Genomic DNA, 26,014 nt, shown 5'->3' on the forward strand with positions numbered 1-26,014 from the left:
CTAGTGACTTTTAAGGTTATATGTCTACTATTCATCTTGATCTTTTTAAAAGATGTATTTATTCATTTTAGAGGGGCAGAAAGGAGGGAGGGAGAATCTTAAGCAGAGTCTGAGCAGGGCTTGATATCTCAACCCTGAGACCATAACCTGAGCTGAAAACAAGAGTCAGATGCTTAACTGACTGAGCCACCCAGGGACCCCATTTGTGTTGATCTTTAACATAAGGTCCTATTCAGTTATTGGCAAATCTTGCCCCAGTTAGCTCTATCAGAACCACACAGGAGTTTATTTAAAAATACATGTTCTCAGGACCTGTCTCCAACATCTTAATTTAGTAGAGTTTAGCCAGGGAAATCTGTATATGTAAATTTTATACTTCAGGTATCTACTAATTATAACCTTCTGGATTAGCTTTAATTCCTAAGAAGACTTGAGTCAAGCCAGGTATGTAAGCTTGACATCGTATCAGGAAAAAACTAGCCTGTCCTGACTTGTTCTAGAGTATGCTCTCCTAGCAGAAGTAATTCATACAAGTTATGAGAAAATGCTGGGGGGGAGGGGGAGTAGTTAAAAACTAAACAAAAATAAAAAACAAAGATCCTGACCATCCAGGAAGTTTGTTCCCTGGTGCCTCACTTAAATCTTTTACATCCTGAGGGTTGAAGCAAGACCAACTTTTAATTTCAGGCCTCAAAGCAGCCTGGTGCGCTCTTGTGCTTAGACAGCCATAAAGCTATTTGGAGAGCTGTGGCTGGGCCAGGTCAGAGCTCTACTTGTATGTACTATGAAGCCTGAAGAACACAAAAATGACCTGGCAGTACCGGGAAACTGAAATAACTTTGTTCTTAAAGTCAGTGTAAGATCTGAAGGAATTCACAAATAGTAAGAGTGAAGAAAATCAGTGCTCTTTTAGGTATGTTTAAATGAGTAGAGGACTGTGGTTTTTTCAACATCTGGAAGGGGAAAAAAGATCAACCAAAGGGAGGTTTTTAATTAGAGGGAAAGACTAACTTTACCTTATATGTAACTGCTAATACAGCGACCAGCTCTGCAACAGGATGCTCCAGAACCAGGCTAAACAAATGCACACATATATGAAGTAAATAGTCAGGCTAGGCAAGGATTTCCAAAGAAAGTCACAGCTATGAATAGGAGAACATGGCCAGGATATAAGACTATAAGGTGGGCAAATGAATTAGAAGAACCAGCAGTTATTTTTAAATGCTCTAAATAATGTGCATGTAATAAAACACAAACAACACATAAGAGAGTAAGAAACAAGGCAAGAAGATACTTTTTTTAAAATTTGGTCCACCTATCCTTAGAGTGCAGCACCTTGTAAAAAAAAAAAAAAATAACAATCCATCACTGGAAATAATAATAAAATGATCCACTGAACTAGAGATTTAGAATTCAAACTATCAAGATGAAATGTCATCCCAAGATCCACTTTGAATAACTGTAAAAGTTCTTGAAAAAAAATTTTTTTTTAAGATTTTATTTATTTGGCAGAGAGAGAGAGAGTGAGAGAGGGAACACAAGCAGGGGGAGTGGGAGAGGAAGAAGCAGGCTTCTCGCTGGCCAGGGAGCCAGATGGATGCATGGTGCCTGATGCAATGCGGGGCTCAAGGCTCCATCCCAGGACCCTGGGACCATGACCTGAGCAAAAGGCAGACACAACCGACTGAGCCATCCAGGTGCCCCAAAAGTTCTTGGAATGTTCATGCCAGGAGGTGCAATCTGTTCCAAGTGTGAATTTATATGATTGGGGAAGACAAGACTGGCCATTAAGGAGAATACTTCCTCTTTACACAGAGTCTAATGAATGGCATTTTTTTTTTTACAGCCCAAGGTTTTAATCAGGTGAAGATGTGACTGTCAACAAAATAAAGCTATTGCTTGCAGTCCTTCCTACTAGAGTCTATTTACTGTTCTTTATTCATTAAAATTTAATTTCCTTGTATGTGCTGGTTTCTTAGATGGTCCAAAGCCTGGCCACATGAATACTGAAATGCGGTCCATCACAAACCTCCAGCATTCTCCACAGAAAAAAGATACAAGGCAACTTTTAGTTTCATTGATTACAAGTATCAATCCTTTTTCTCCAGGCTAGTACACATGATGTTTCACCCCCGCACTCTGGCTCCGCTATTAGAAAAGATCTTTATTTCAAAATAACAACAGTGATTTGCAAAGGCAATGATCAGAATCACCTTTTAAAAATTATAGATCACTAGCCCACCGGACAAGAGTTAATCACTGAGATGGAACCTGATGATTCTGACTTAAGGCATATTTGAAAACCACTGACTTGAACTGTGTGCCTGTGTCCTCAAGGAATGTGCATTTAAATAAGTTACATGGAATGGTAGGGTAGGAGGTGATCTTTAGAACAAACGTAAATGGTATAAAGGCAGAAAAGTGGAGAACTACCATTCTCCATTAACAGAAAAGCTAAAAAATGAACATATCAGGCAGACATATTCGAATGAAAATACAAAATGCATTTCAAAGTATAATTAACTTAGATTATTTGTTATTTTGGATTATCAACAATATCATCCCATTAGCTCTGATTGTAGAAAGACTACAGTTAAAACAATATTCTACCAATTCTCATTTCCAGATGATCCTGTATCACAGAATACAGTGAGGAAAAGATATATTCAAAATGCACAAGGACTATCAACTTATGTGAGCATAAGTTAATCATCACCAATTGAAGCTGATCGTTTTCTTTTAGACCCAGTTTTCCCAACCCTAAAAAAAAAACTGTTTAGATAGTAACAGTTATACCATCTGCATAGTTATACTTTTCCAAAAAGAGTAAGAAAAAAATTCCAATAAAGGCACTGAACTGCTGTCACTTGCTTTTCTGAACCAGCTTAGATGATCACCAATCTTTTTGTTTTGTTTTAAACTAGGAAAAGATTACATCAAAAGATGACACAGAATCCAATCCAAAAAGACTGGACCCCAAAAGGCACTGCTCAAACTGCTGATTTGGAATGCTCAAAATGCATTCTCTTTATCTGCCTTCCCCCAAAGGCCCACTCAGTATTTAAGGACATTTGCTGTACATTATACAAAAGGACCTGCAGGCTAAGGTGAATAAAGCTCTCCACAAAACCAAAATGTAAACCTGGAAAATGGATTATGACTGCATGTCACTTACACAGATAGGACATAAGACCCTCAGTCAGACCAAGCTTCAACAATACCATTACACCAAAAGACTAGCCCTTCAGGGAACCCTCTACCTAAACCCATTCTCAGACAAAGGCCAAAGCACATTCAGTGGGGACAAAAAGAAACAGAAGAAAATATTTCCAGAAAGGACTAGTTACAAACAGGAACAAACCTGGACTCTTTACTCACCATTTTAATACTGCTGCCAACTATAACAGATTAAAATCTGTACACACAACATTGTGGAAAAAGTCCCAAAATGCAATAGTTTCGGCAAAAGAAGGTACTGACTAAGGATTACTACAATTAACATTGCTACAATAAAAACAATGGCAAACAGGGATTTGGCACCACATTTACAAAGTAAAAGCATGCATTGTTAATACACTTTAGATGTTTCCCAACAGAAAAGGCCATGGAAGATGGAAAACAAGGGGCATCTTTTTTTACAGAACTCCCTATGACTGAGACAAACAAGCAAGAACCAAAGTGGTCAATTTAGTAGATCTGTAGCAGCAAAGTCACTGTTTTCTGTTTGGAATTTAGCAATTCGCATTTCTAATCAACAGCTGCCCTGGCTGTGTCTGTATCCAAGAAGCTAACTTTACATACTACATCAACATTTACCTAATAATTTGGTAATCAGCATAAACCAGGTTAACCTTAAACCATAAGCTTAAACAAAAGTTAGAGAGCTAGAATTTTATTACAGAACTCTCCAATGTAATTACCATTTAGAAACCATAATGGTACTTTGAACAGGAGAGTAACATAAATTTCATCCAAAAAAGCTACAATCATAGCCCCAATAACCGTAAAGAATTAAGTAATTATGGAAATATTATGCTCTGACCATACCAAAAGTTAAAAACAAAGAGTTCCTACTAAGAGGAAAATTTTTAAGATGATCTGGCCACATCATGTGCATAGTTAAGATTGTGTTTTAATAAAGATTCTTTTGCAAACAAATAAAATTTAGTCACATTATTCTCTCGATGAAAAAAAACAAACAAACCTTTAAAAATGAACTACCGGTGGTCTGTTAAGAAGGAAAAAAAGAATAAGCTACATATTAAAGTTCTGGAATGCAGCACCTCAACTTCACATCAGCCCTAAACATTTGAGATTATGAAATCCAAGTGATGTCTTGATGATCAAATCATACTTTACAGCTGTTCCAATTCCAATGTCTGACTTTAGCATCTCGTGTCAATTAAGAGTTCCCTAATACAGAAGATTGTGCTAAAGAGTGCTAAGATTCTGCATGCTGCTGCCATTCCCTGGTCCCGTTCATGCTTGTAGCTGCCCAATGAGACAGCAAAAGAAGTCTGGTCTCAACACTCCACACTGTAATAACTAGAAAAGAAGAACATCCTTAATTAGAAAAGTTTACACAGTCAAGAGACATCATTATAGCATTAGAACTAAAATGTCTGAAGTTTTACCTTTTATTAATATCCACCTCTCTTCAGTAAAGTCCACATTCCTTTAAGTTGTTTTTAATGATGACATCTGTAACAGCATCAAAAACAAACTGCACATTCTTGGTGTCTGTGGCACAGGTGAAGTGGGTATAGATCTCCTTGGTATCTTTTCTTCTGTTCAGATCCTCAAACTGGCACTGAATATAAGCAGCTGCTTCTTCATATGTATTGGAACCTGAAGCAGACACCCAATATTCTCAGTTCAAATCATTACAGCTGCCTGAATGTAACTATGTCAGACCATCCCCACTTACTTATATGAAGAGAGGGATTATGACCCAAAGGAATGTAAGACAGATTTACTTCTGTAATCACTAGGTTTTTCTCTAATCACTAGATTTTTCTTGAGAGCAGACACCAAATAAAACAAAATCATCACACAAAAAGATCTAGGGAAACAAAACTTTTTCTTTTTCCCCTTCCATTTAGACATTTCAGCTAAAAAACCTAGAATGCATAAAAGGAAACTAGAAAAGCAGGAAGATGAATTGCTAGAACACAACTGTTTAAAAGGTCAGAGATCCCATGCTCCTTGGAATGATCTTGAAATAAAACAATTCAAGAGAATTAAAATGCTTCTTTTCAAAAGCATATCAATTTTAAAAGGCTTAGCTTCTGAGCCTTATGGCAATATGATGAAAGGTAGTAAACTAGTACATGTAAAAGGGAAAGGGGCCTGAATTATACACTTTAAAATGTGTTTTTATAAAAATACATAAAATGTGTTTTTGTGACATATAAATTATATCTCAATGAAGCTGCCATTTTTTAAAAGGCGCGGGATCTCAAAAGTAAACCTTACTTGCAACATTTGTAATTAACACTCTTAACCACAAGCTTCCTACACCGTCTCATCTACCTGTGAACCTTGAGAATAGCCCTCCGAATTGACTACAGAACCAGGAAACCTTGACAAATTAAACACACAAGACTTTATTCCTGTGAACTAGAGGCTGTTTTCAACAAATAACATCTATGAAGTTAAGTGACACTAAGCATGACAACAAATACCAAGCGCTAAGTGGTTAAAAAAAAAAACTAAACAAAGAAAAGCTTAAGAAAGAGAGGAATGTTATTTAAACAGAATACTTAGAATAATAAAGGAAGATAGGTTGTGGTAGGTGCCTGAAATAGGTTTTTTGAGATCTGAGAATTTCTGTAAATTCAAGGAGAGCTCTGAAAAGAGATTTGTGTCTGGTAGGAAGAGATAACTGATACTTGGGCAATGAGGACTGTGGGAATGAAGTCAATGGAAGGCAGGCTTGGAAGGTGTTCCCCCCAACCTTGTCCCCAAAAAAGGATATGACATTGAGGGCTCTTTACTATGTGGAAGATTCCCAGTTAGAACACTGTCAATCCTTTTACTTAAGTTTTCTCTCCACTTTAAAACCTGGCTACTTTCTATGAACTCACCTAACTCACCTCCCTCTCAATCTTGGCCACACTTCCAACTTCCCTGAGAAAACAAAGGCCAGGGGGCTTAAACTACATCTCAATTCTTGAGCCTACCACCTCACATATAAGTCACCTATAATCCCCATACATTTCTACCTATGGTCTTAGAGTGGGCTTCCTGGCAGTTTCAAAATTTAACTCCTCTACCAAGATTCTTTTAAGCTGAAGTGAAATTTATGTAACATACAGTAAGACATTTTAATGTGTACAATACAGTGGCATTTAGTATATTCACAATGTTATGTAACCAGCACCTTTCTCTAGTTTCAAAACTTTTCCATCAACTAGAAAAACACCCCATTACTATTAAGTAATCATTCCTCATTCCCCTCATTTTAACCACCCCCCGCTCCTGGTAACCACCAACCAACCTGCTTTCTGTCTCTATGGATTTGCCCGTTTGGGGTATATCATATAAAAGTAATCACACAAATGTGACCTTTTGTGTTTGGCTTCTTTCACCTCACATACATTTATGAGGTTCATACAAGTAGGAACATGCATCAGGACTTCGTTCCTTTTTATAGCTGAGTGATATTCCATTGTATGGAATTCCATCTGCTTACAAATCTTGCTCCACCAATTATATCCATTTTTTACAACTTCTCTTTTGCTATAAAAACTTACCACTAAGCCGATGAACATTCTTCAATCTTTCCTTCCTCTGTAATCCAAGTTGCTTAAGAGCAGGCTACACTGGGCTCATTTCTATACTTCACACTCAGTAACTCACAGCCCTGGCTCTATGCTCACTGACAACCGCTCTCAGTAACACTCGTGATCTCCTTGACTGCTAATTCCAGAGGCCATTTTCCAATGTATATCTTACTTTATTTGTCTGCACACAACATTGCTGACAACCCCTCAATTCTAAATTTCTTAGTTTTTGATACTTTGGCTTTCTTGGTTTTTCTCTTTGCATCCAGCATAAACCTTTCTTTCTCTCCTGCCAACAGAGTCTGCTATTTCTCTCTCATTCTGCAACATCAGTCGTCGTCATCTCATCCATTTCCATGTTGTATTTATACAACACCTCAGATGAACACATGTAACCCTCAACATCCCACCAAGCGCCAAGGCCACGTATATATCTGCCTATTAGATACCTCCACCTGGAAGGTCAAAAGATGCTTCGAAATCAACATGTCTAAGTATCAATTCAGATCACAGCACCAGCAGCCAATCAAAGCAGAACTCTGGTAGTACTCTTCCCACTTCCTTACCCTAGCTATACTCTTTCACTTTATTACAGAAAGCTTTACAGCATCTGCTCAGGTAACAAGAATTCTCCTTCCCTGAAAATACCCAACTCTGATCTAAAGGTTATAGTGGTGCAACACTGGCATTCATGGTTGTGTCCCTGACTTTGACTGACTGGGCTAAGGATTTTTGCTGGCCTTAACCTTGGCCAGAATCTCTCTCCTAGGAATTTAAACCTGGGGCCAACCAGTTTCAGCAAAGCCTGGTCTTTATTTTATTTCTTTTTAAGATTTTACTTCTAAGTAACCTCTACACCCAATGTGGGGCTCAAACTTAACAACAAAGAGATCAAGAGTCACATGCTCTACATGACTACTGACTAAGCCAACCAGGTGCCCCCTACCCTGGACTTTTTTTTTTTTTTTTAAAGATTTTATTTATTTATTTGACAGACAGAGATCACAAGCAGGCAGAGGCAGGCAGAGAGAGAGGAGGAAGCAGGCTCCCTGCTGAGCAGAGAGCCCGATGCAGGGCTCGATCCCAGGACTCTGGGATCATGACCTGAGCCGAAGGCAGAGACTTAACCCACTTGAGCCACCCAGGCGCCCCTACCCTGGACTTTTAAATGCAGGAGAGATACTGTGGCAGGGCCATCTTGTACCACATAAACTGAATAGCATAGAAAGCTGTTAAGCAGAGAGAGAAGAAGAAAGAAGATGCACAGAGAGAGGGAGAAAAAAGAGAAGAAAGAAGTGCTTCCAGGGTCTTTGACAGCTTTCTATTTCCTAGTTCTAAACTCATTTCTTTTAAAGATTTTATTTATTTATTTGACAGAGAGAGACAGTGAGAGATGGAACAGAAGCAGGGGGAGCGGGAGAGGGAGAAGCAGGGAGCCCGACGTGGGGCTCGATCCCAGGGTCCTGGAATTAAGACTCCACCTGTATCTTAAGATATGTCTGCATTCTTGCCCTTCCCTTCTAGGATATAACCCAGTATCTTCATGCCCCTGCCAAAAAGTTTTCACTTGCATCCTAAGAGACTCCTTACTAATTCAACTCCCTTACTATCTATCTTTATTGCCATTTATTGCATATCTTTCTAAAGCCCAGTTTCCACTACCTCATGTACCCCAATCAAAATCCTTCAATAGCTCCCCACTATCTCACCATGAGATACAAGGCTCTCCATGAGCATCCCCGCCCATTACACCAACGACTCCTTCCTACCACATTAAGCTCTGGTAATACCAAATCCCTTCTAGGTTCCAAACATATCATGTAATTTTTTTTTTTAACAATTTCATTTTTAAAAACAATGAGGGGCCTAAACTCGTGACCCTGAGATCAAGAACTGAGCTGAAATCAAGAGTCGGACACTCAACTAACTGAGCAACCCATGTACCCCGCACATTATTTTTTTTTTACCTCTGTATTTAAATATATGCTATTCCTTCTTCCTAAAATGCTTTTAATCCTGTTTGCCTGGTGGTTTCTAATTCGTCCTCTCATTATCTCACTACAAGTGTCATTTCCTCTAGAAAAAAGAGGACACAGAACCCACAGCAGTAACCCCTTCTTCTGCTAGTGAACATTTCCGACAATAATGAAATTCTTTGTTTCCCTCTCTCAACAACTTGTGTCTTAACTGCAATGACTGCATCTTATCCTTGCACTTTTTTGAACATACATAGACCAAATTTTGATCTTTATCTCTCTTTTCCTCAAAAAATGAGGAGGACAGAAATACAAAATAAACACAGTAAACTCGATTATGTATGGAATAGCACTTTGGACTTAAGGGGTCTTAATCACATGCTTAACGTTAATACCACTACCAGTGAACACTCTCCATAAGGATATACATGCATTGTTCATAATAAAAGGCAGGTGTAGGAATGTCACTACAGTGTTCATCTAGGATGTATACCTCCAACGAAGTCGTTCATGATCCCTTACCCGTGTATTCTGGATAACAGATAGTTAATGGACTCCTCTTTATTTTTTCCTCAAAAAGGTCTTTCTTGTTGAGGAAGAGAATGATTGAAGTGTCTGTAAACCATTTGTTGTTACAAATGCTGTCAAACAGTTTCATGCTTTCATGCATTCGGTTCTGAGGGGGGAAAAAAGGGGTGTCAATAGCAAAAAGTAAAAGTGAATGAACTGTTAATGAAAAAAAAAACAAAACAAACAACAGACCAACAAGTTTTAGAAGCACTGAATGGCACGGATGGTAATAAGCTAGACAGATACCACAAAAGCTAAGTCGGTCCTCATTTTCCTAATTCTTAGAGGCTGAGAGCTGGGAAGAAGACTGGCTAACAAGAGAACCTAACCCTGCCCGCATACATAGTCAATACGTTGTCCTATCTCTTAAGAATTAGTAGGGCACGGATCAATATTTTAAAAATCTAACTCACAGGGGAAAAAAATAAGAAATCAAGATTTGGTTCAATGAGCAAATGGATACACAAACGGATACACAAAATCATCCCCCGTCTACATGAACCAGGCTTTTTACCAGAAGATCCAACATACCATCTCCTCATCCTCAGCCAGAACAAGGTCATAATCACTGAGGGCCACACAGAAGATAATTGCTGTCACTCCCTCAAAACAGTGAATCCACTTTTTTCGTTCTGATCTTTGGCCACCTACATCAAACATCCTGAGTAAAGGGAAAGAATGAACAAACTCAGCAAGGTCACAAATTAACACCTCTCCCTAAACTGAAATGGTTAGGGAACCTCCCACTATTGCATATTCAAAACCCAATTTACAATATAAAAGACAAACAAGAAGCAGATACAATATAGTCAATCTAATACTCTGTGGTTAAAAGTAAAAGAAAACAACATGTAAAAATAAAATCTAGGAATAATTAAAGTTCTCATTTTAAATAACTAGTTGCACCTTCTCTCTATCAAAGCTTGTATCAGGTGTGCCAAAAGTCAGCAGAATAAGCACTGAAATGGATCAAAGGGTGGGGGGGAAGACAGGAAAAACAAGAGCTGAATAATACAACTTAAGGTAATAACAAGAATACTAACTAATACTTATTGTTCACCATGATGCCAGACATGATCCTAAACACCGAAAGTACACTAACTCATTTGACTGACCCTTACAACACTCCTGTAAGTACTATTATCTCCAGGGCACAGATGAAGAAACTGAGGCACAGTTATGTTAAGTACCTAAAGGCACACTACTAACAAAGGGGGACTGGGGCTCTGAATCCAAGCACTCTAACTCCAGTACCCAGGCTCTTAGCCATAACACCACTCTACCCCTCCAAATGCTTTACCTCTTTAGTTAAAAAGAACTATGAAAAAATACAAATCTCCAACTTGCATTGTGCTTCCAAAAAGTTTGTTTTCCTTACTTTTTAACTTTCTTTCTTTTTTTTTTTTTTTTTAAATTAAGGTATGGTTGAGATATGTTTTCCTTACTTTAGGGAAAAAATATTTTAGAGATTAATTATGGAGGAAAAGTAAATTGTATTTCAGGGTAGGACTCTAAGAACCCAATTATCTAAAAACAAAAACATAATCAGTATTTTCCAACTCTACGTCTTACTTGAACCTAATTCATAACAACAAAGCCTCAGCTGTTCACAAACTTTATGTTCCAATCCAGATTAGTTTTAGTCCACCACTCCTGTCTGGGGGGCTTCCTGGATAGCCTGCCTCAATTGCTGTACTTCTGTCAACAGTCCTCATCTCCCGCCTACAATAAGAGGAACACGTGCAGTGCTTTGTCTCTTGGCAGGTACCAGCATCTGAGGAGGCATGCATACAAATGAGTAGATACTAAAGATAGATGTGACGAGGACAAAATTTTAAAAGGTAAACTTTGCCAAGCGGTTTAGTATGTCAGATCTAAAGTGACTCAAGGTCTATTTCCAAAGAATTTTTCCCTGGAGACTGAGAGAAATAAGACATAACTGAGTAATTTCTCAATGTACGCTTGAAAGAGAACAGTCATCTTATCTCTTTATGACCCAGCCTTTTCTTTTGGTTGATCTAGCAGGGTTTTTTTCAGCCTTTGGTCATGACACCTGGAATGATGCAGTCACAAGCTGGCTTTAATACAGGGTCCTATTCTATGTTTTAGGAAAGCAAACATCATATATATCACTACAGAAGTCTTTCAAAGGGAGACAGACACGCTGGTACACCAATAATTTCAGTTCACCCCTCCGTTTTCTTTGTTACAAAGTCCATAAAACTGGTAGAATACTGTGACATCCCCGAGGTGGACTTTTAGCACACTTAACATTTACAATATAATTCACTAACAGATCAACATTTTATAAACATTACCTCATAACCGAGAGGCAAGTAAGCAATTACACAATGCCTTGCATATAGTAGATGCTCAATAAATGTTTGAATGAATGGATAGTGGTTCTGCCTAGAGAGAAGAGGAAAAGGAAGAAGTGATAGTACTTCATAACAAGATATCTACATACCCACAATAAAGCCGGTGCAGCACTTTAACTACACTTTAACTGGCTGTCGATCCTGACATAAGACCAGTAGGATTTACCCAACTAAAGATCAATCCATGAGAACATCAATAAGAATGCTTCCCACACTAAATAAAGCTCACCACATTTAATTATAAATGGATTACTAATCTTACGGTACACAAAAAGACATCTCATTCTTATGGTACAAGGGTGATAAATCCATATGGCCTTTCTACTCAGTTAAATTCATCAGTGCTAAAGATAAGCAGCTCTTCTATTCTACAAATATTCAGCTGAACTGCTATTTTTCTGCACCATGTTTCTGACCTATTTTGGTTTACTAAGATTTCAAGACCTCAAGTGGTATCTAGAAATATCTAAACTTTGTGTGGATTTCACAAATCCTGTGAAGCAACTATTTTCAGAGAGAAGAACACAGAGAAGCTCTCAGCTAGAAGTTACATTTGCATGCAACAGTGCTGAGTGAAACAGACCACATATGAACATAAGGAGGCAGCTGGAACAAACATCATATATTGAAGGGGAAAGTTTACTCCTAATCTCAAAGGTCACAAAAGCAGAAAGCAGGAAACAAAAAGACAGTTCTAATATTTACAAAAGACCATTAATGCAGAGACAAGCTGAAGTCTATATTAGAATGACCTATGCTAATAAGAAAGTCCTTTGTATTTTGTACTAGAACTTTCTCTCTCTAAAACAACCACTTGTTATATCTCATACTTCCCCCAAATACCTCTATCGCCGTATCAATTTTCCATTCTATACTATAGTAAGAACTTAGCTGTACATGATACTGTGCACGAATCAGTCCAAGAGCCATGACAATATTAGCTCCATTCCATTAAACCTAAATGTGCTTCAGGAAGGATCGACACACTGGTAAGTAAAGCATTTCTATTTTAATATCAACATGGTAGAACAAAGCAATATCACTAAGTATCTATCCCTAGTATTGTTGTTACCCTTCTAAACAACAAACATTCAATACCTGTTTTGATGATTCCAACAAAAAAGCAGCTGAAAAGAATAAAATTAAAAATAAAATAAATTGATAACTATTGATATTTACAATTTGATTTTGAATTTAAATTCCTCCAAATGGACAAAAGTATTCGATGCTATTTTGGACAAAGAAGAAAGGCTCGGGCCCCCATTCAGTTAAAACATTCAAATACTGACTAATGAATATGATGGTAGGTTTTTAAACCAAAGAATATTGCCTAGAGAAATTTTACCCTGATTAAGAGATACGAACTAAAGGAAAGATATTTGTCTTTCACACATCTAGCAAAAAGGCTAATGACTTACTTGAAGTACAGGTCTTTGAAGGTGAAATGCGTTTCCACAATCCCTGTGGTCTTTACTCTTGTCCGCAGGACATCTTGCTGAGTTGGAATGTAGTTGGTTTGGGATATTCTATCCAAATCATTTAGGTAACTGAATAAAACACATATTTGTTACTATCTGGTGAAGTCAACCATATATACAGCAAATCAACAGACTAAACTAGTTCCTTGCCAAAAGTGGATTCTGAACCCGTCACTAAAGTGGCAGAACAAAATCAGAGCTTCAGTATCACAGAAATGATAATGAGAAAAAATATGAACCTAACATAGGACAATTAAAGTAGGTTCTATATAAGCTACACAAAAGTGGTTTTAATTCTACCAAAGTTAAGCTGTGATGGCCAATTAAAAGCAAACAAATATGGAAATGTTATTATTATAAAAAGATTTCTGGGGTGCCTGGCTGGCTTAGTCAGTAGAGCATGTGACTCTCCATCTCCAGGTTGTGAGTTCAAGCCCCATGCTGGATGTAAAGATTACTTAAAAATAAAAAATCTTGGGGAAAAAAAAATCTTGGGAGAAAAAAAGAAGATTCCTGAAACTTAATGCTAAATACTGAATCAACTGTGTATTGCAGAGCACAAAAACCAAACCAAAAGCCCTCAGACATTTAAAAGGACATTTGACAATGTTGTTTGAATTACTAAAATTAAAATTAAGAACTATGTTCATTAGGAATGAATATTTCCTGTTTTCATTCATAAAATAGAAAAGTTGTGCATTGGTATTTATTTATTTTAAAAAAGATTTTATTTATTTATTTGACAAACAGAGATCATAAGTAGGCAGAGAGGACAGCAGAGAGAGAGGGGGAAGCAGGCTCCCTGCTAAGCAGAGAGCCCAATTCGGGGCTTGATCCCAGGACCCTGAGATCATGACCCGAGCCAAAGGCAGACGCTTAACCCACTGAGCCATCCAAGCGCCCCAAGTTGTGGTTTTTTAAAATCTAAGTAAAAAACAAATTGTAAATACTTCCAAAGAAATTTAATTTATTCAGTGAAAGAATTAAAAGACTGCTTCAAAGCTAAGTTAACTTTTTTTAAAAGCTCAACTAATTTTTGGTAACTTCAGGACTCCTACTAAAGATTTTTTGGTCAAAAAAACTGAAGAACAGGTTGCACTACTATAAGTGCAATCATTAACAAGCTTCTATAAAACTAAGTACCACCATTAATGTTAAGGAATGAGTCAAGCCTCGATCAAACATTATGGAAAAAACCTATATAAATCACATGTTCTCTGGGTATAGTTACAGGATTCAGAGCTTAATGAATGTATGAAAAAAAGTAACAATACACCTTTCATGATTATTGGGAGAGTAAATGAAACTACCAACATAGGCAACTAAATAATATTTTAAAATGTGGGCAAAATACTGAAATGTTTCTCAAGTTAATTTTTCATTCAAGAATAACTAAGTTTTTCAAATATAAATTAACTCCTTCCTATTACAACTTAAACAATAATGAAGGAGTAGGATATAGAATATTGTTGAAAATACCTTAACACCTAAAAGTGTCCCCAATATAGATATAGATATAGATACAGGGACTTACCGAGTCCCCAAAAGGCACATTAAAAAGTACATTCTGAATATAGGTCTTTATAAATAAACATGTTGTAAAAGCAGCAAAATAGGACAGCATGTAATAGCTTTGCTCAAGTATTAATTATGAATTCTCTCAAACTATGTAACACTTAGGAGAATTTCCTTGACAAACAGATGCTTTGACTTCCTTCCAAGACTGAATATTCTCTTTCTGTACAAAGTCTACTATTGTGATCTGGCAAAAGATCTGTTAGTGGTGACTGGTACCAAAGACATCTATAGTGCAGCCCAGCCACAGAGCTGGGTGCATAAAAAAGGATATCACAATTCTAATTTCCCTTACGAGCTGGAAATTAATGCAAAGTTCTTATGTAGAGGGAACAGCACTGGAGGAGATCCAGGATCCAGCTCCAAAAGATTTCTCTCCTCTTTCACTCACTTATTATAAATAATAACCACAGAGCTACTTTTCATGGTGCCAATTCTCCCATTTACTTTCCAAGAGGCAACGTTTTACTCCGAGTCATACAAATTGATCAAGGGCCATATAACCCTGAACTGAAACCCTCTTTACAAGGGATGCTATAGAGTTCGAAGAGCATCTGTTACTTAAATGTTTTGTTAAGGACAGACCCTAAACTTTCTTAGGGCCACCCAATTATTTCCTGTTATGGAAAAATTACTTACTATGAAGCAGAATCATTGAGCTGATACTCCCTGGACCTGCTGAAGCAAGCTTGCACCCCACCGTCTCTCCACAACCGTTTAATCACTCCTGCTAGTTCTGGAGTCATGACGCCTTCTTCAGCACTGCCAGCCAAAACAAATAACTGCCGGGCATCATCCTGAAGAAAGCAGTTAAGAAAGAGAGACAAATGATTCTCCACTTCTTAAAGACTTGACAAGAGTCTCTCCAAACACAAGCACATTGTATGTTTCATTATTTGAAGAGAAGTATTACAGAGACCTTTCCAGGCAGGGCAGTCCGAGAGAAGCACAATGAAGTCGTTCCCCCTACTCACTCCACTGTAGTTAGAAGTGCGGAGCTGAGCTGAGGAATGATTTCGGTCCCCCTACCACATACCACATACCACCATCTCTTAAAAAGATCTCTTCTACAGATCTCTATCCTGCTTACTCATTTTTTTTTTAAGATTTTATTTATTTATTGGACACAGAAGAGGGGGCAGGCAGAGGAAGAGGGAGAAGCAGGCTCCCCGCAGAGCAGGAAGCCTAACATGGGGCAATCCCAGAACCCTGGGATCACGACCCGAGCCAAAGGCAGATGCTTAACTGACTAAGCCACCCACGCGCCCTTACTCATGATTTTTTGACAGAAAAACTGATAGGTTTTTCTGATAGGCATATGTAACACATTCCCATTCTGTTAAAGGAAGCCTACAATAAAAAGAGAAATGAAAAAACTAGCCTATAAGAGGTAAAATCTAAACACGTCAGAGGGAGTAAAATATTAATCGAGTTTAAGGGAAAAATATTCTCTTCTCCCCTCTTCAGTTCAGACAGAGGAACAGGAAGAAGAGGAGACTGAGTTATTTAAGAAGCCTGGAAGCCTAGTGAGGGAAATAAATCCCTCAGGGAAAAATTCAGTTTCTAGATTCCCCAAGGAATTAAAGTCCTGTAAATAAGGGGAGGGGGAAGACAGTAAGAGGAAAAGAAAGTTACAAAGAGATTTGATCAAAACTCATGAGTCAAAAAGCTCTGTAAGTGGCTAGTTTTTAAATCTAAAACATGAGCTATAAAGAGGACAGAAAAGGGCTATGCAAACTCTGGTAATTCTGCTTTATTCTACCCACCCTTACTTGTCAGGTAGTTTAAAAATAAACCCAGGTCCCAAAGAATGAAAAGAAAAAGGAAAGGTAAAAGGGAAGGGAAGGGGTAGTGCTCTTAAAAAGGGAGTCCTGAGAGCTCCCTTCTCCTTCTGCCATGTGAGGACACAGTGAGAAGCCTACAACTGAACAGGGCCCTCACCTGACCATGCTAGCAATCTGACCTCAGACTTCCAACCCCAAGAAGTGGACACAATAAATGTCTGTTGTTTATGATCTACTAAGTCTGTGGTATTTTGTTACAGCAGCACAACTGGACAAGGACAGAAAATGTCAACTGTATTGGTGACAAAGTAGTGTGAGGACCCAAACATTAAATAACAACAAATTTGACAATGGAAAGAAAAGAAAGGAGGGATGATCAAGGATATAAAAGAGGACAGACAGTGAGAAATAAAAAAAGAAGAAAAGGAAAGAAGGCATAAATGACTGAGATGAAGAAAAAGCCAACAAAGAGAGGGAAGGGACTAAATGCAGTAGCATGGACCAGTTACTGGATCGGGTGAACACAACAGAGATGTAGAGTTAGGTGACAGGGAGGCATGAGGAAAGGGAGGAAAATAAGAACACTGGAGAGAGCTTGGTGGGGGCGGGGAGCAGAGGGAAGAAGGAAAAAGAAGGAAACAAAAGCAGGAGGTAGAGAAATGATGGAAAGATGTAAGACAGAAATGCACTGCTTATTCTTAGATTCCCTATCCTATTTCTCCTTCTCAGAGGCTTACAAAAATAAAGTTTCTAATTGTGATGCAGCACCTTTTTTTTTTTTACAAAAACATAAAAGTCATGCCTCACACATTTCCTTGTCCCCTCTTCTGCTGCTCTTCTCTCCCAATCATTTTACATTTACATTTTACAATTTCACATTTTACGTTTACCCCACCTCCTCTCTTCCCTTATTTCACTTCTAGGACTCCTAGTCGAATACCATCCAATTATAACCACTCTTTTATGATTTTTCCCAGCAACAATTTCCTCACTTGTCTACTGAATATTAATCTGCATTAATAATAGCTTGTTAATTGATAAATTGAAAGCAGCTATGAGTTCCTAAGCTACCTCACAGACACATGGGCTTTGCCTTCCCAGGCAGCCTCCCCAAGTCACTTCCTTTTATTGTCCACAGCACCTAAGAACAGCATCCTGAACACAGCTGATGACTCCCTTAGTTCTAGGAAATTGTTCTATACATTCCCAGCCTTCTCTTAGGAGTACAGCTGGAGATATAATAGATCTCTTGCCTTCATTTTGGCCCTCCCCTGCTGCATCAAACATCCTAATTTATAAACAAGAACTTCATGGCATACTAAGTATTATAATTAGTCAACACAACTTTTAAATATCTGACATATACAGGAATTATCCTAGGACATGATATAATCCAACTGCATAGGTTATTGTCCAATGTAGTACAGGGATATGGTATTTTTGAATACCTAAAAATTGTCCTTAAAATTTTGACTTAGTGTTCATGTCCTTTTTTTTTTTAAAGATTTTGTTTATTTATTTGACAGACGAGATCACAAGTAGCCAGAGAGGCAGGCAGAGAGAGGAGGAAGGAGGCTCCCTACTGAGCAGAGAGCCCGATGCGGGGCTCGATTCCAGGACCCTGAGATCATGACCGAAGGCAGAGGCTTAACCCACTGAGCCACCCAGGCGCCCCAGTGTTCATGTCCTTTTCAAGTATATTTTAGGAGACTGAAACGTGCCTTTTATCTTTACACCACAGAAAGCAGAGCTATCTCTTTTAGATTATTTCAATTTACTAGCATCTACTACTATTAAATAAGACTGTGCTATAATAGAGTGAATAAAAAATGGCTGTCACAGAAACCTACAGGATATCCACACAATCCCATTTCCTTGACTCCTCTTTGTGGTGGTGATCGCGTATCTCCTAAAGCAGATGGCTAATACTTTTCTTCGAATGGGCACAAAGTACTTGGCTACACCTTATCTTGTTATTTAAATTCATTTCCCTAAAAGATGAAACAAATTTTGCTTAACCCATCTACTAAAAGAAAGTAAGTGAAGAAGAAATGAGAAACACTTACTGCTCTGGCAGCTTCCCCAAAATCAATCTTTAGCCGTCCCATAGCTCTTATGATTGCGATGATGGACTGTATAGTATTGCTGTAGACAACTACTTTATATTGTTTACATTCTTCCTCTGAATAGCCATCCTCATGAATGATTCTTTAAAAAGAAAACCACAAATCATTACCATGGACCTAAAAAAAAAGATACTACGGACTTTCATGCATTATGAGGAAATGTGGTTTTATAAAATGCCATATTCCAACTTACTTCATCTGTTTCACGATGGTACTTTTACCAGATTCTCCGGCACCTGAAAGAAAAGAAAACCAGACTTTGAACTCACTTGTAATCAAACACAAAGTATGAAATCAACATGAGTGATAATCCTAGATGAATGGAAACCACAGGTCCTAGGGAAAACTTTAAGTGAGGCTTTCTAACAAGAAAAATTACTAAGCTTTCCCTATCAGAGTTTTTTACTTTAACATAATTTAGCAGCCAAATATAATTCACTAAAAGTAGCCCAGAACCTACTTGATTTTGTGTAAAGTAGGCATGCTCAAGGAGATATGGCAATATGAACACCTCTAGGAACTCATCTTCTATGTGAAATATCGTGATATAGAAACTGAACATAGGCAAAAGTGAAATGACTCATTTTTTGCCTATTCACTTTAATTAATTTCTCTGTCAATATCCATGGATCTGAGGAATGTTCCAAGAGCAATCCTCTCAGTCATGTGGCAAGAGTTCAAAATAGAAGCAGAGAAAGCACTGTCCCCACTTCTTTTTCACTGCATATGCTCTCAAGACCACATTTCCTAGTCTGTCAGCTGGAATCACTTTAATGATCACCAACTGTCAGGTCAGCCCTTGAAACTCCTTGACATTTCACCTGCATTTCCCCAGTCAATTCACTTTCCATCTTCAAAGATGACTATTTCACACCACTTCCTCTCCCTCTCTCAAACTTTACAAACTCGTTCTCACTTCTGACTCTCAACTGATGACCCTGTCTCTCTTTTTTAGAAAAATTAAAGCACTCAAAAACCAAATCCACCAATCTATCTATAGCCCCCCCCCCAATAATACTCTCTACCTTCAACAATGGATGAAGAGTCCCTGCCAGTCTCTAAAACTAATCCCTCCAGTTGTGCCTTAAACTACCAGATTTTACCTACTCAAGGTCTTGGCTACTGTAACTATCCCAAGTCACTCATATGTGAAGTTTTCTCTTCCCACTGGGGAACTCTCATCAGTATAGAAGCTTGCTTGCTGCATTATCTTGCATTTTAAATCAACAGACACCCCCACTCCAAACTTTCCTTGACTCCACACATATTCCTCTACCACTCTATTTTTCTCTCCTTCTCTTTGCAGAAAACTCCTCTGAGTTGTCTATACTCATGTTCTCCAATTCTGTACCTCCAATTCTCTCCTTAACCCACTGCAATCAGATATTCTTATCCACCACTCTCACTGAAACCACTTCTCATGGTCACCAACAAATTCCATTTTAACAAACCCATTGATCAATTCCAGGTCCTCATCTTACTCGACCTCTTGAGCAGAATTTGTCCAATGAGGACTTCTTCCCTTGAAATGTTTCCTTCAGTAGGCAGGCTTCCAGACCCCACAACTTCCTGGTCAGTACCCCTACCCTACCCCTCGGGTCTCCTCCCTCCTGTCTCTGAATCATTCATTCATTTATTTATTTGTCAGAGAGAGAGAGAGAGAGAGAGAGTGAGAGTGAGTGTGTGTACAGGCAGGCAGAGTGGCAGGCAGAGGCAGAGGAGAAACAGGCTCCCTGTAGAGCAAGGAACCCGATGTGGGACTCGATCCCAGGACGCCGGGATCATGGCCTGAGCCAAAAGCAGCCGCTTAACCGACTGGGCCACCCAGGCATCCCCTGTCTGAATCTTAAAGGTTCTACTATTTGAGCACTCCTTCACTGGGCCCTTTTCTCTACCTACATTCATTCCCTAGCTCATCTCATCTAATCTCCTGGTCTTAAACACCATTCATAAACTGATAATAATAGTATCTAGTGTGTACTGCATGCCAGATGCTGTTCTAAGCACTCTGCTTTTATTAATTCATTTAATCCTCACAATAACCTGGTGAGGCAAACACTTATTTCCATTTTATAGGTGAGGTAAATGAAGCAGAGAGATGACAAGTTAACTTGTCCACAATTAAAGTCAGTAAGTGGCAATGCTGAAATTTGTATTCACACAGTTTGGCTCCAAAGTTGTTGTATACTGCCTCGACGCTAATGATTTCCAAATTTATTATCTCTCACCTTGGCTCCAGAGTCATACATCTAAACCACCTACCTGATAAATCTCATTAGATTTCTAAGAGGCATCTCAAACTTAAAATTCCCCAAATTGAGCTACTGTTCCCCTATGCTTACCCCCAAACATGAACTGTTCCTCCCTGTTTTCTCACCTCAGTAAATACCAGCACTCACCCAGTTGCTCAAGCCAAAAATGGTAGGTCACATGTAACTAATACACAAATGGAATGTGGCACCAGTACCAATATGTGTATCAAATATTAATGAAGCTTAATTTTTTTTCCTCAATACTGCATATACATTTTATTAATTTATTTATTTTTGGTTAAGAATCCGTGTTACGGATTTTTATTTTATTTTTTCAGTGTGCCAAGATTCATTGTTTATGCACCACACCCAGTGCTCCTTGTAATACATGCCCTCCTTAATACCCACCACCAGGCCCTCCCAACTCCCCCAGCTTAATTAAAAAAATAAAAATAAAAATAAAGTATAAATACACCTGTAACAGTTTTTTCTTGTACCACATGGACCATCATGAATACATTGGAAACCACAAGCCTAGATCACTGTTAAAGCTTCCTAAATGGTCCACCACTTGAGACCTTGCGTTTCCTATAGCTAGTTTTCCACTCAGTAGCTGCGCTGAACTTTGTTTAAAAAAAAAAAAAAAAATCAAATCATGTCACAACTCTGCCCCCAGGTTTGGACTACACAGGTCCACTTAACACAACTTTTTCTTTTCTTTTCTTTTTCTTTTTCAATAAACACAGTACAGTATTGTAATATTTTCTTCATAAGTTTCTTTTCTCTAACTTACTTTATTTTAAGAATGCAATATATGAGGGCGCCTGGGTGGCTCAGTGGGTTAAGCCGCTGCCTTCAGCTCAGGTCACGATCTCAGGGTCCTGGGATCGAGTCCCGCATCGGGCTCTCTGCTCAGCAGGGAGCCTGCTTCCCCCCGCCCTTCCTCTCTCTCTGCCTGCCTCTCTGCCTACTTGTGATCTCTCTCTGTCAAATAAATAAATAAAAATCTTAAAAAAAAAAAAAAAAAGAATGCAATATATGATACATATAACAACCAAAATATATGCTAACTGACTATATTATGGTAGGACTTCCAATCAACAGCAGGTTATTAAATTTTGGGGAGTCAAAATGTTTTACAAAAATTTTTCAGTATGTGGGGTGTGGATGTGTTGGCACCTCTAACTCCATGTTGTATCCCAACCGTACACTCAAAATAAAACACATAGGCAATAAGGTCAAACGTGCTCTGGCCCCTGCATATCGCTTCACCCTCAATTCCTATCATTCTCAACTTCATTCTCTCTGCTCCTGTCAGACCAGTTTTCTTGCCTTTCTTCCAACATACCAAACTGGTTCTCAGTGAGCTAGATCCTAATTCATGCTCTTTGCCATTTACTATTCCCTCTGCCTGGAGTAACTTTTTTTTTTTTTTAAATAGAGGTTCCAATTTTTATTTTTTTTTAATTTTATTTTTTATAAATATATAATGTATTATTAGCCCCAGGGGTACAGGTCTGTGAATCACCAGGTTTACACACTTGACAGCAATCACCATAGCACATACCCTTCTCCAATGTCCATAACCCAGCCACCCTCTCCCTACACCCCTCCCCCTGGCAACCCTCAGTTTGTTTTATGACATTAAAAGTCTCTTTTGGTTTGTCTCCCTCCCGATCCCATCTTGTTTCATTTATTCTTTTCCTACCCCCCCAACCCCCCTGGAGTAACTTTTTAAAGACTTTCTTCTTCCCTCAAAAGAGCCTTCCCTGACTAATCTAAATAGTCCCCACCCCATCATACTCTCTCTCCCCACTCTAGGTTATATTTTTTCAAAGCATTTATCACTTCTTCACATTACAATCTGTTCATTTTCTATCTCACTAAAATATAAACCCCATAATGGTTTATTCTTCCTTGTATTCCCAGGGCCTAGAACTGGGCATGACATAAATTGGCTAGACAAGAAAGTATTTTTGAACAGATATATTACTAAAGCTTAATAAGCATGATCCTTTACTAAATATTTCTCAACGCTACCAACCCAAACTGTTAGTTAAAATAAAATTCAAATAATTTAAAAATTCCAGGTATCTACATTTTTACAGACTCAAAAAGGAAGTATTTATTTGACTTTATCTCTGCTCTTATCCTCTAATAATAAACAGGGGTAGCACTAATTATTTATGTTAACTAACACAAAGAACTTTTTAATGATACTGCTAGAAAGAAGTGCTTTCTCCAGAGGTGACTGGGGAGCTCAGTCGGTTGAGTAGCCAACTCTCAATTTCGGCTCAGGTCTTATCTCAGGTTCCTGGGACTGAGCCCTGTGTCCTGTTGGGCTCTGTGCTCAGTAAGGAATCTTCTTGAGGATTCTCTCTTCACCACTACTGCTTTCCTGCCTGCATGCCTACTCACTCTCTAATAAATCTTTTTAAAAAAGTGCTTTCTGCCATGCATACCTACAAAAAAAAAAAAAAAAAAGATTCAATTCTGAAGAGAATACAAAAGCATACCCGCCATATTTGAAATACTAGTTTAAGACACAAAATTCCTAGATGATCCCATGTTAGCACCAGTTACTAAATTTACTACGAGAAGCAGAGGTCAATGAACTAATGTTCACATTCTTTTACATATTGAAAACAGGATTTCTACCATTTATGTTGGACTGAATGAAATAATCAATGAGTCTATTACTCTCAGAATCAATTTCTAGGGGCGCCTGGGTGGCTCAGCGGATTAAAGCCTCTGCCACCTTCAGCTCAGGTCATGATCCCAGGGTCCTGGGATAGAGCCCCGAAACAGGCTCTCTGCTCAGTGGGGAGCCTGCTTCCCTTCCTCTCTCTCTGCCTACCTCTCTGCCTACTTGTGATCTGTCAAATAAATAAATAAAACCTTTAAAAAAAAATCAATTTCTACCCATTTCATTAAGTTTATCCTATGAAGGTGCTGATTTTAAAGAAGTATGTTGCCCTGCCTCTCTCAAGTTTTTTCAAGGTTCCCTGATGTCCCTTTGTCCTTCTCTTTACTATCAAACTACATATATCCACCCAAGGTTTTACTAGGCATCCAGTTTCACCTCTTAAAGGCACCTCTTACTGAATACAAAACTAAATTTAAGATTTATCTTACTGGGATTCCAGGGCATTTTATAGAAATAAAGAATGAATTGGAGGGGGGGAAAAAAAAGAAAGAACTGCTTTATACCAAGTCTTTGACCCATGCAGCTTCCAGATCATCAAGAAGTGCTACCATCGGGCGACTGGGTGGCTCAGTGGGTTAAGCCACTGCCTTCGGCTCGGGTCATGATCTCAGGGTCCTGGGATCGAGTCCCGTGTCGGGCTCTCTGCTCAGCAGGGAGCCTGCTCCCTCCTCTCTCTCCGCCTGCCTGTCTACTTGTGATCTCTCTGTCAAATAAATAAATAAAATCTTAAAAAAAAAGAAGTGCTACCATCTTACCTTTCTTCCAAGTACGAAATCTAAGAATCATTTGGAATCTACTCACTCTTCTCGCCTTACATCAAGCTGTAATGAAATCTCTTCTTATGCATTTCTCAAATTAATCCTTTCTATTCTTCACATGGCTGAGCCTGACACTGCACCTACTGTATGTTACTGCTCTAATTTTTTGAAACTTCCAGCTCAAAGCCCCTCTTCTAATCATTTCCAAATGGCACTAATAATTCTCTAACATTTTCTATAACCCTTTATTATTAGGTCTGAACGCTTCATTTTTTAAAGTTTTTTTTTCTTAATTTGACAGAGATCACAAGTAGGCAGAGATGCAAGCAGAGTAGGGGGAGGGAAGCAGGCTCCCTGCTGAGCGCGGGGGGCGGGGGTGATGCGGGGCTTGACCCCAGGACCCTGGGACCATGACCTGAGCCAAAGGCATAGGCTTAACCCACTGAGCCACCCAGGTACCCCTGAACTCTTGATTTTTACTTCAATCCTCTGTGCTCCAAAACTTCGGTAATAAGTTCCCTCTCTAATAACATCTTGCTCTTAGGTTTTAAACTGCTTCTCACATCTCATCTCCCTCTGTGATGTTTGGAACTTCTTAATTTTTTTTTTTTTTTACATCTTTTAACCTATCTTCTTTCAAAATTCATCACAAATTTAAGGAGAAATTCATTTGTCCATCTTCAATCTACCAGGGTAGTAATATTATGGAAACAAAGAATGGAACTGGAATTCAAAGGAACTGCAAAGATACAACCTATGGCTTGGAGAGGCAGGAACTGATGATGACTTCAGGCAGGAGGGAAGGAAATGGGCAGGGGACAGGATTTACAGAGGAAAAGGTCTGAAAGGTCCCAACAACAGGAGGAAATGGAATCAGTTCGACTTAGAAGACTCATCCTTAAAACAATATATATCTAAATGACATCTTACATAAAGAGGAAGAAAGGATAAAGGAGGAAACTATAGAAATTTTTGAGAGAAAAGGGGGAGAAATAGCCAAGTTAGATGGTCTTCTCAATAAAAGAGGGCAAGTAATCTGCAGAGGATGAAAGGATAGAATTAATTTAGAAAATCTTTTTTTTTTTAAAGATTTTATTTTATTTATTTGACAGAGAGAGATCACAGTAGACAGAGACAGGCAGAGAGAGAGAGAGAGGGAAGCAGGCTCCCCACCGAGCAGAGAGCCCGATGCGGGACTCGATCCCAGGATCCCGAGATCATGACCTGAGCCGAAGGCAGCGGCTTAACCCACTGAGCCACCCAGGCGTCCCTCTTTTTTTTTTTTTTTTTTGAAGATTTTATTATTTATTTGACAGAGAGAGAGAGACAGCAAAAGAAGGAACACAAGCAGGGGGAGTGGGAGAGGGAGAAGCAGGCTTCCCACTGAGCAGGGAGCCTGATGTGGGGCTTAATCCCAGGACCCTGGGATCATGACCTGAGCTGAAGGCAGACACTTTACAACTGAGCCACCTAGGCACCCACAGAAAAGTCTTATTAACAATCAAATAGGGGCATCTGGGTGGCTCAGCTGGTTAAGTGTCAGGTCATAATCCCAGAACCCTGGGGTGGGGCACCATGTCAGGTTCCTTGCTCAATGGGGAGCCTGCTTCTTCCTCTCCCTCTGC

At 38.7% G+C, this 26,014-nt stretch overlaps 1 protein-coding gene across 1 annotated transcript in view; it reads right to left on the reverse strand.

The window, feature by feature from the left end:
* Positions 1-3,364: 3,364 nt before the first annotated feature.
* The window catches only part of GNAI3 (G protein subunit alpha i3), a 36,019-nt gene continuing 13,369 nt past the window's right edge, over positions 3,365-26,014 (reverse strand). The window contains exons 2-9 of the mRNA XM_032881528.1: positions 18,866-18,908; positions 18,613-18,754; positions 15,402-15,559; positions 13,128-13,256; positions 9,863-9,992; positions 9,284-9,437; positions 4,635-4,848; positions 3,365-4,545 (exon numbers count right to left, since the gene is read on the reverse strand). Of these exons, the coding sequence (XP_032737419.1) occupies positions 4,658-4,848; positions 9,284-9,437; positions 9,863-9,992; positions 13,128-13,256; positions 15,402-15,559; positions 18,613-18,754; positions 18,866-18,908 (947 nt within the window). The 3' untranslated portion in view covers positions 3,365-4,545; positions 4,635-4,657. The remainder of the gene's footprint in view (positions 4,546-4,634; positions 4,849-9,283; positions 9,438-9,862; positions 9,993-13,127; positions 13,257-15,401; positions 15,560-18,612; positions 18,755-18,865; positions 18,909-26,014) is intronic.

Source organism: Lontra canadensis, unplaced genomic scaffold, assembly GCF_010015895.1.
Source record: "Lontra canadensis isolate GAN:19392208 unplaced genomic scaffold, GSC_riverotter_1.0 scaffold75, whole genome shotgun sequence".
Lineage (NCBI taxonomy): Eukaryota > Metazoa > Chordata > Mammalia > Carnivora > Mustelidae > Lontra > Lontra canadensis.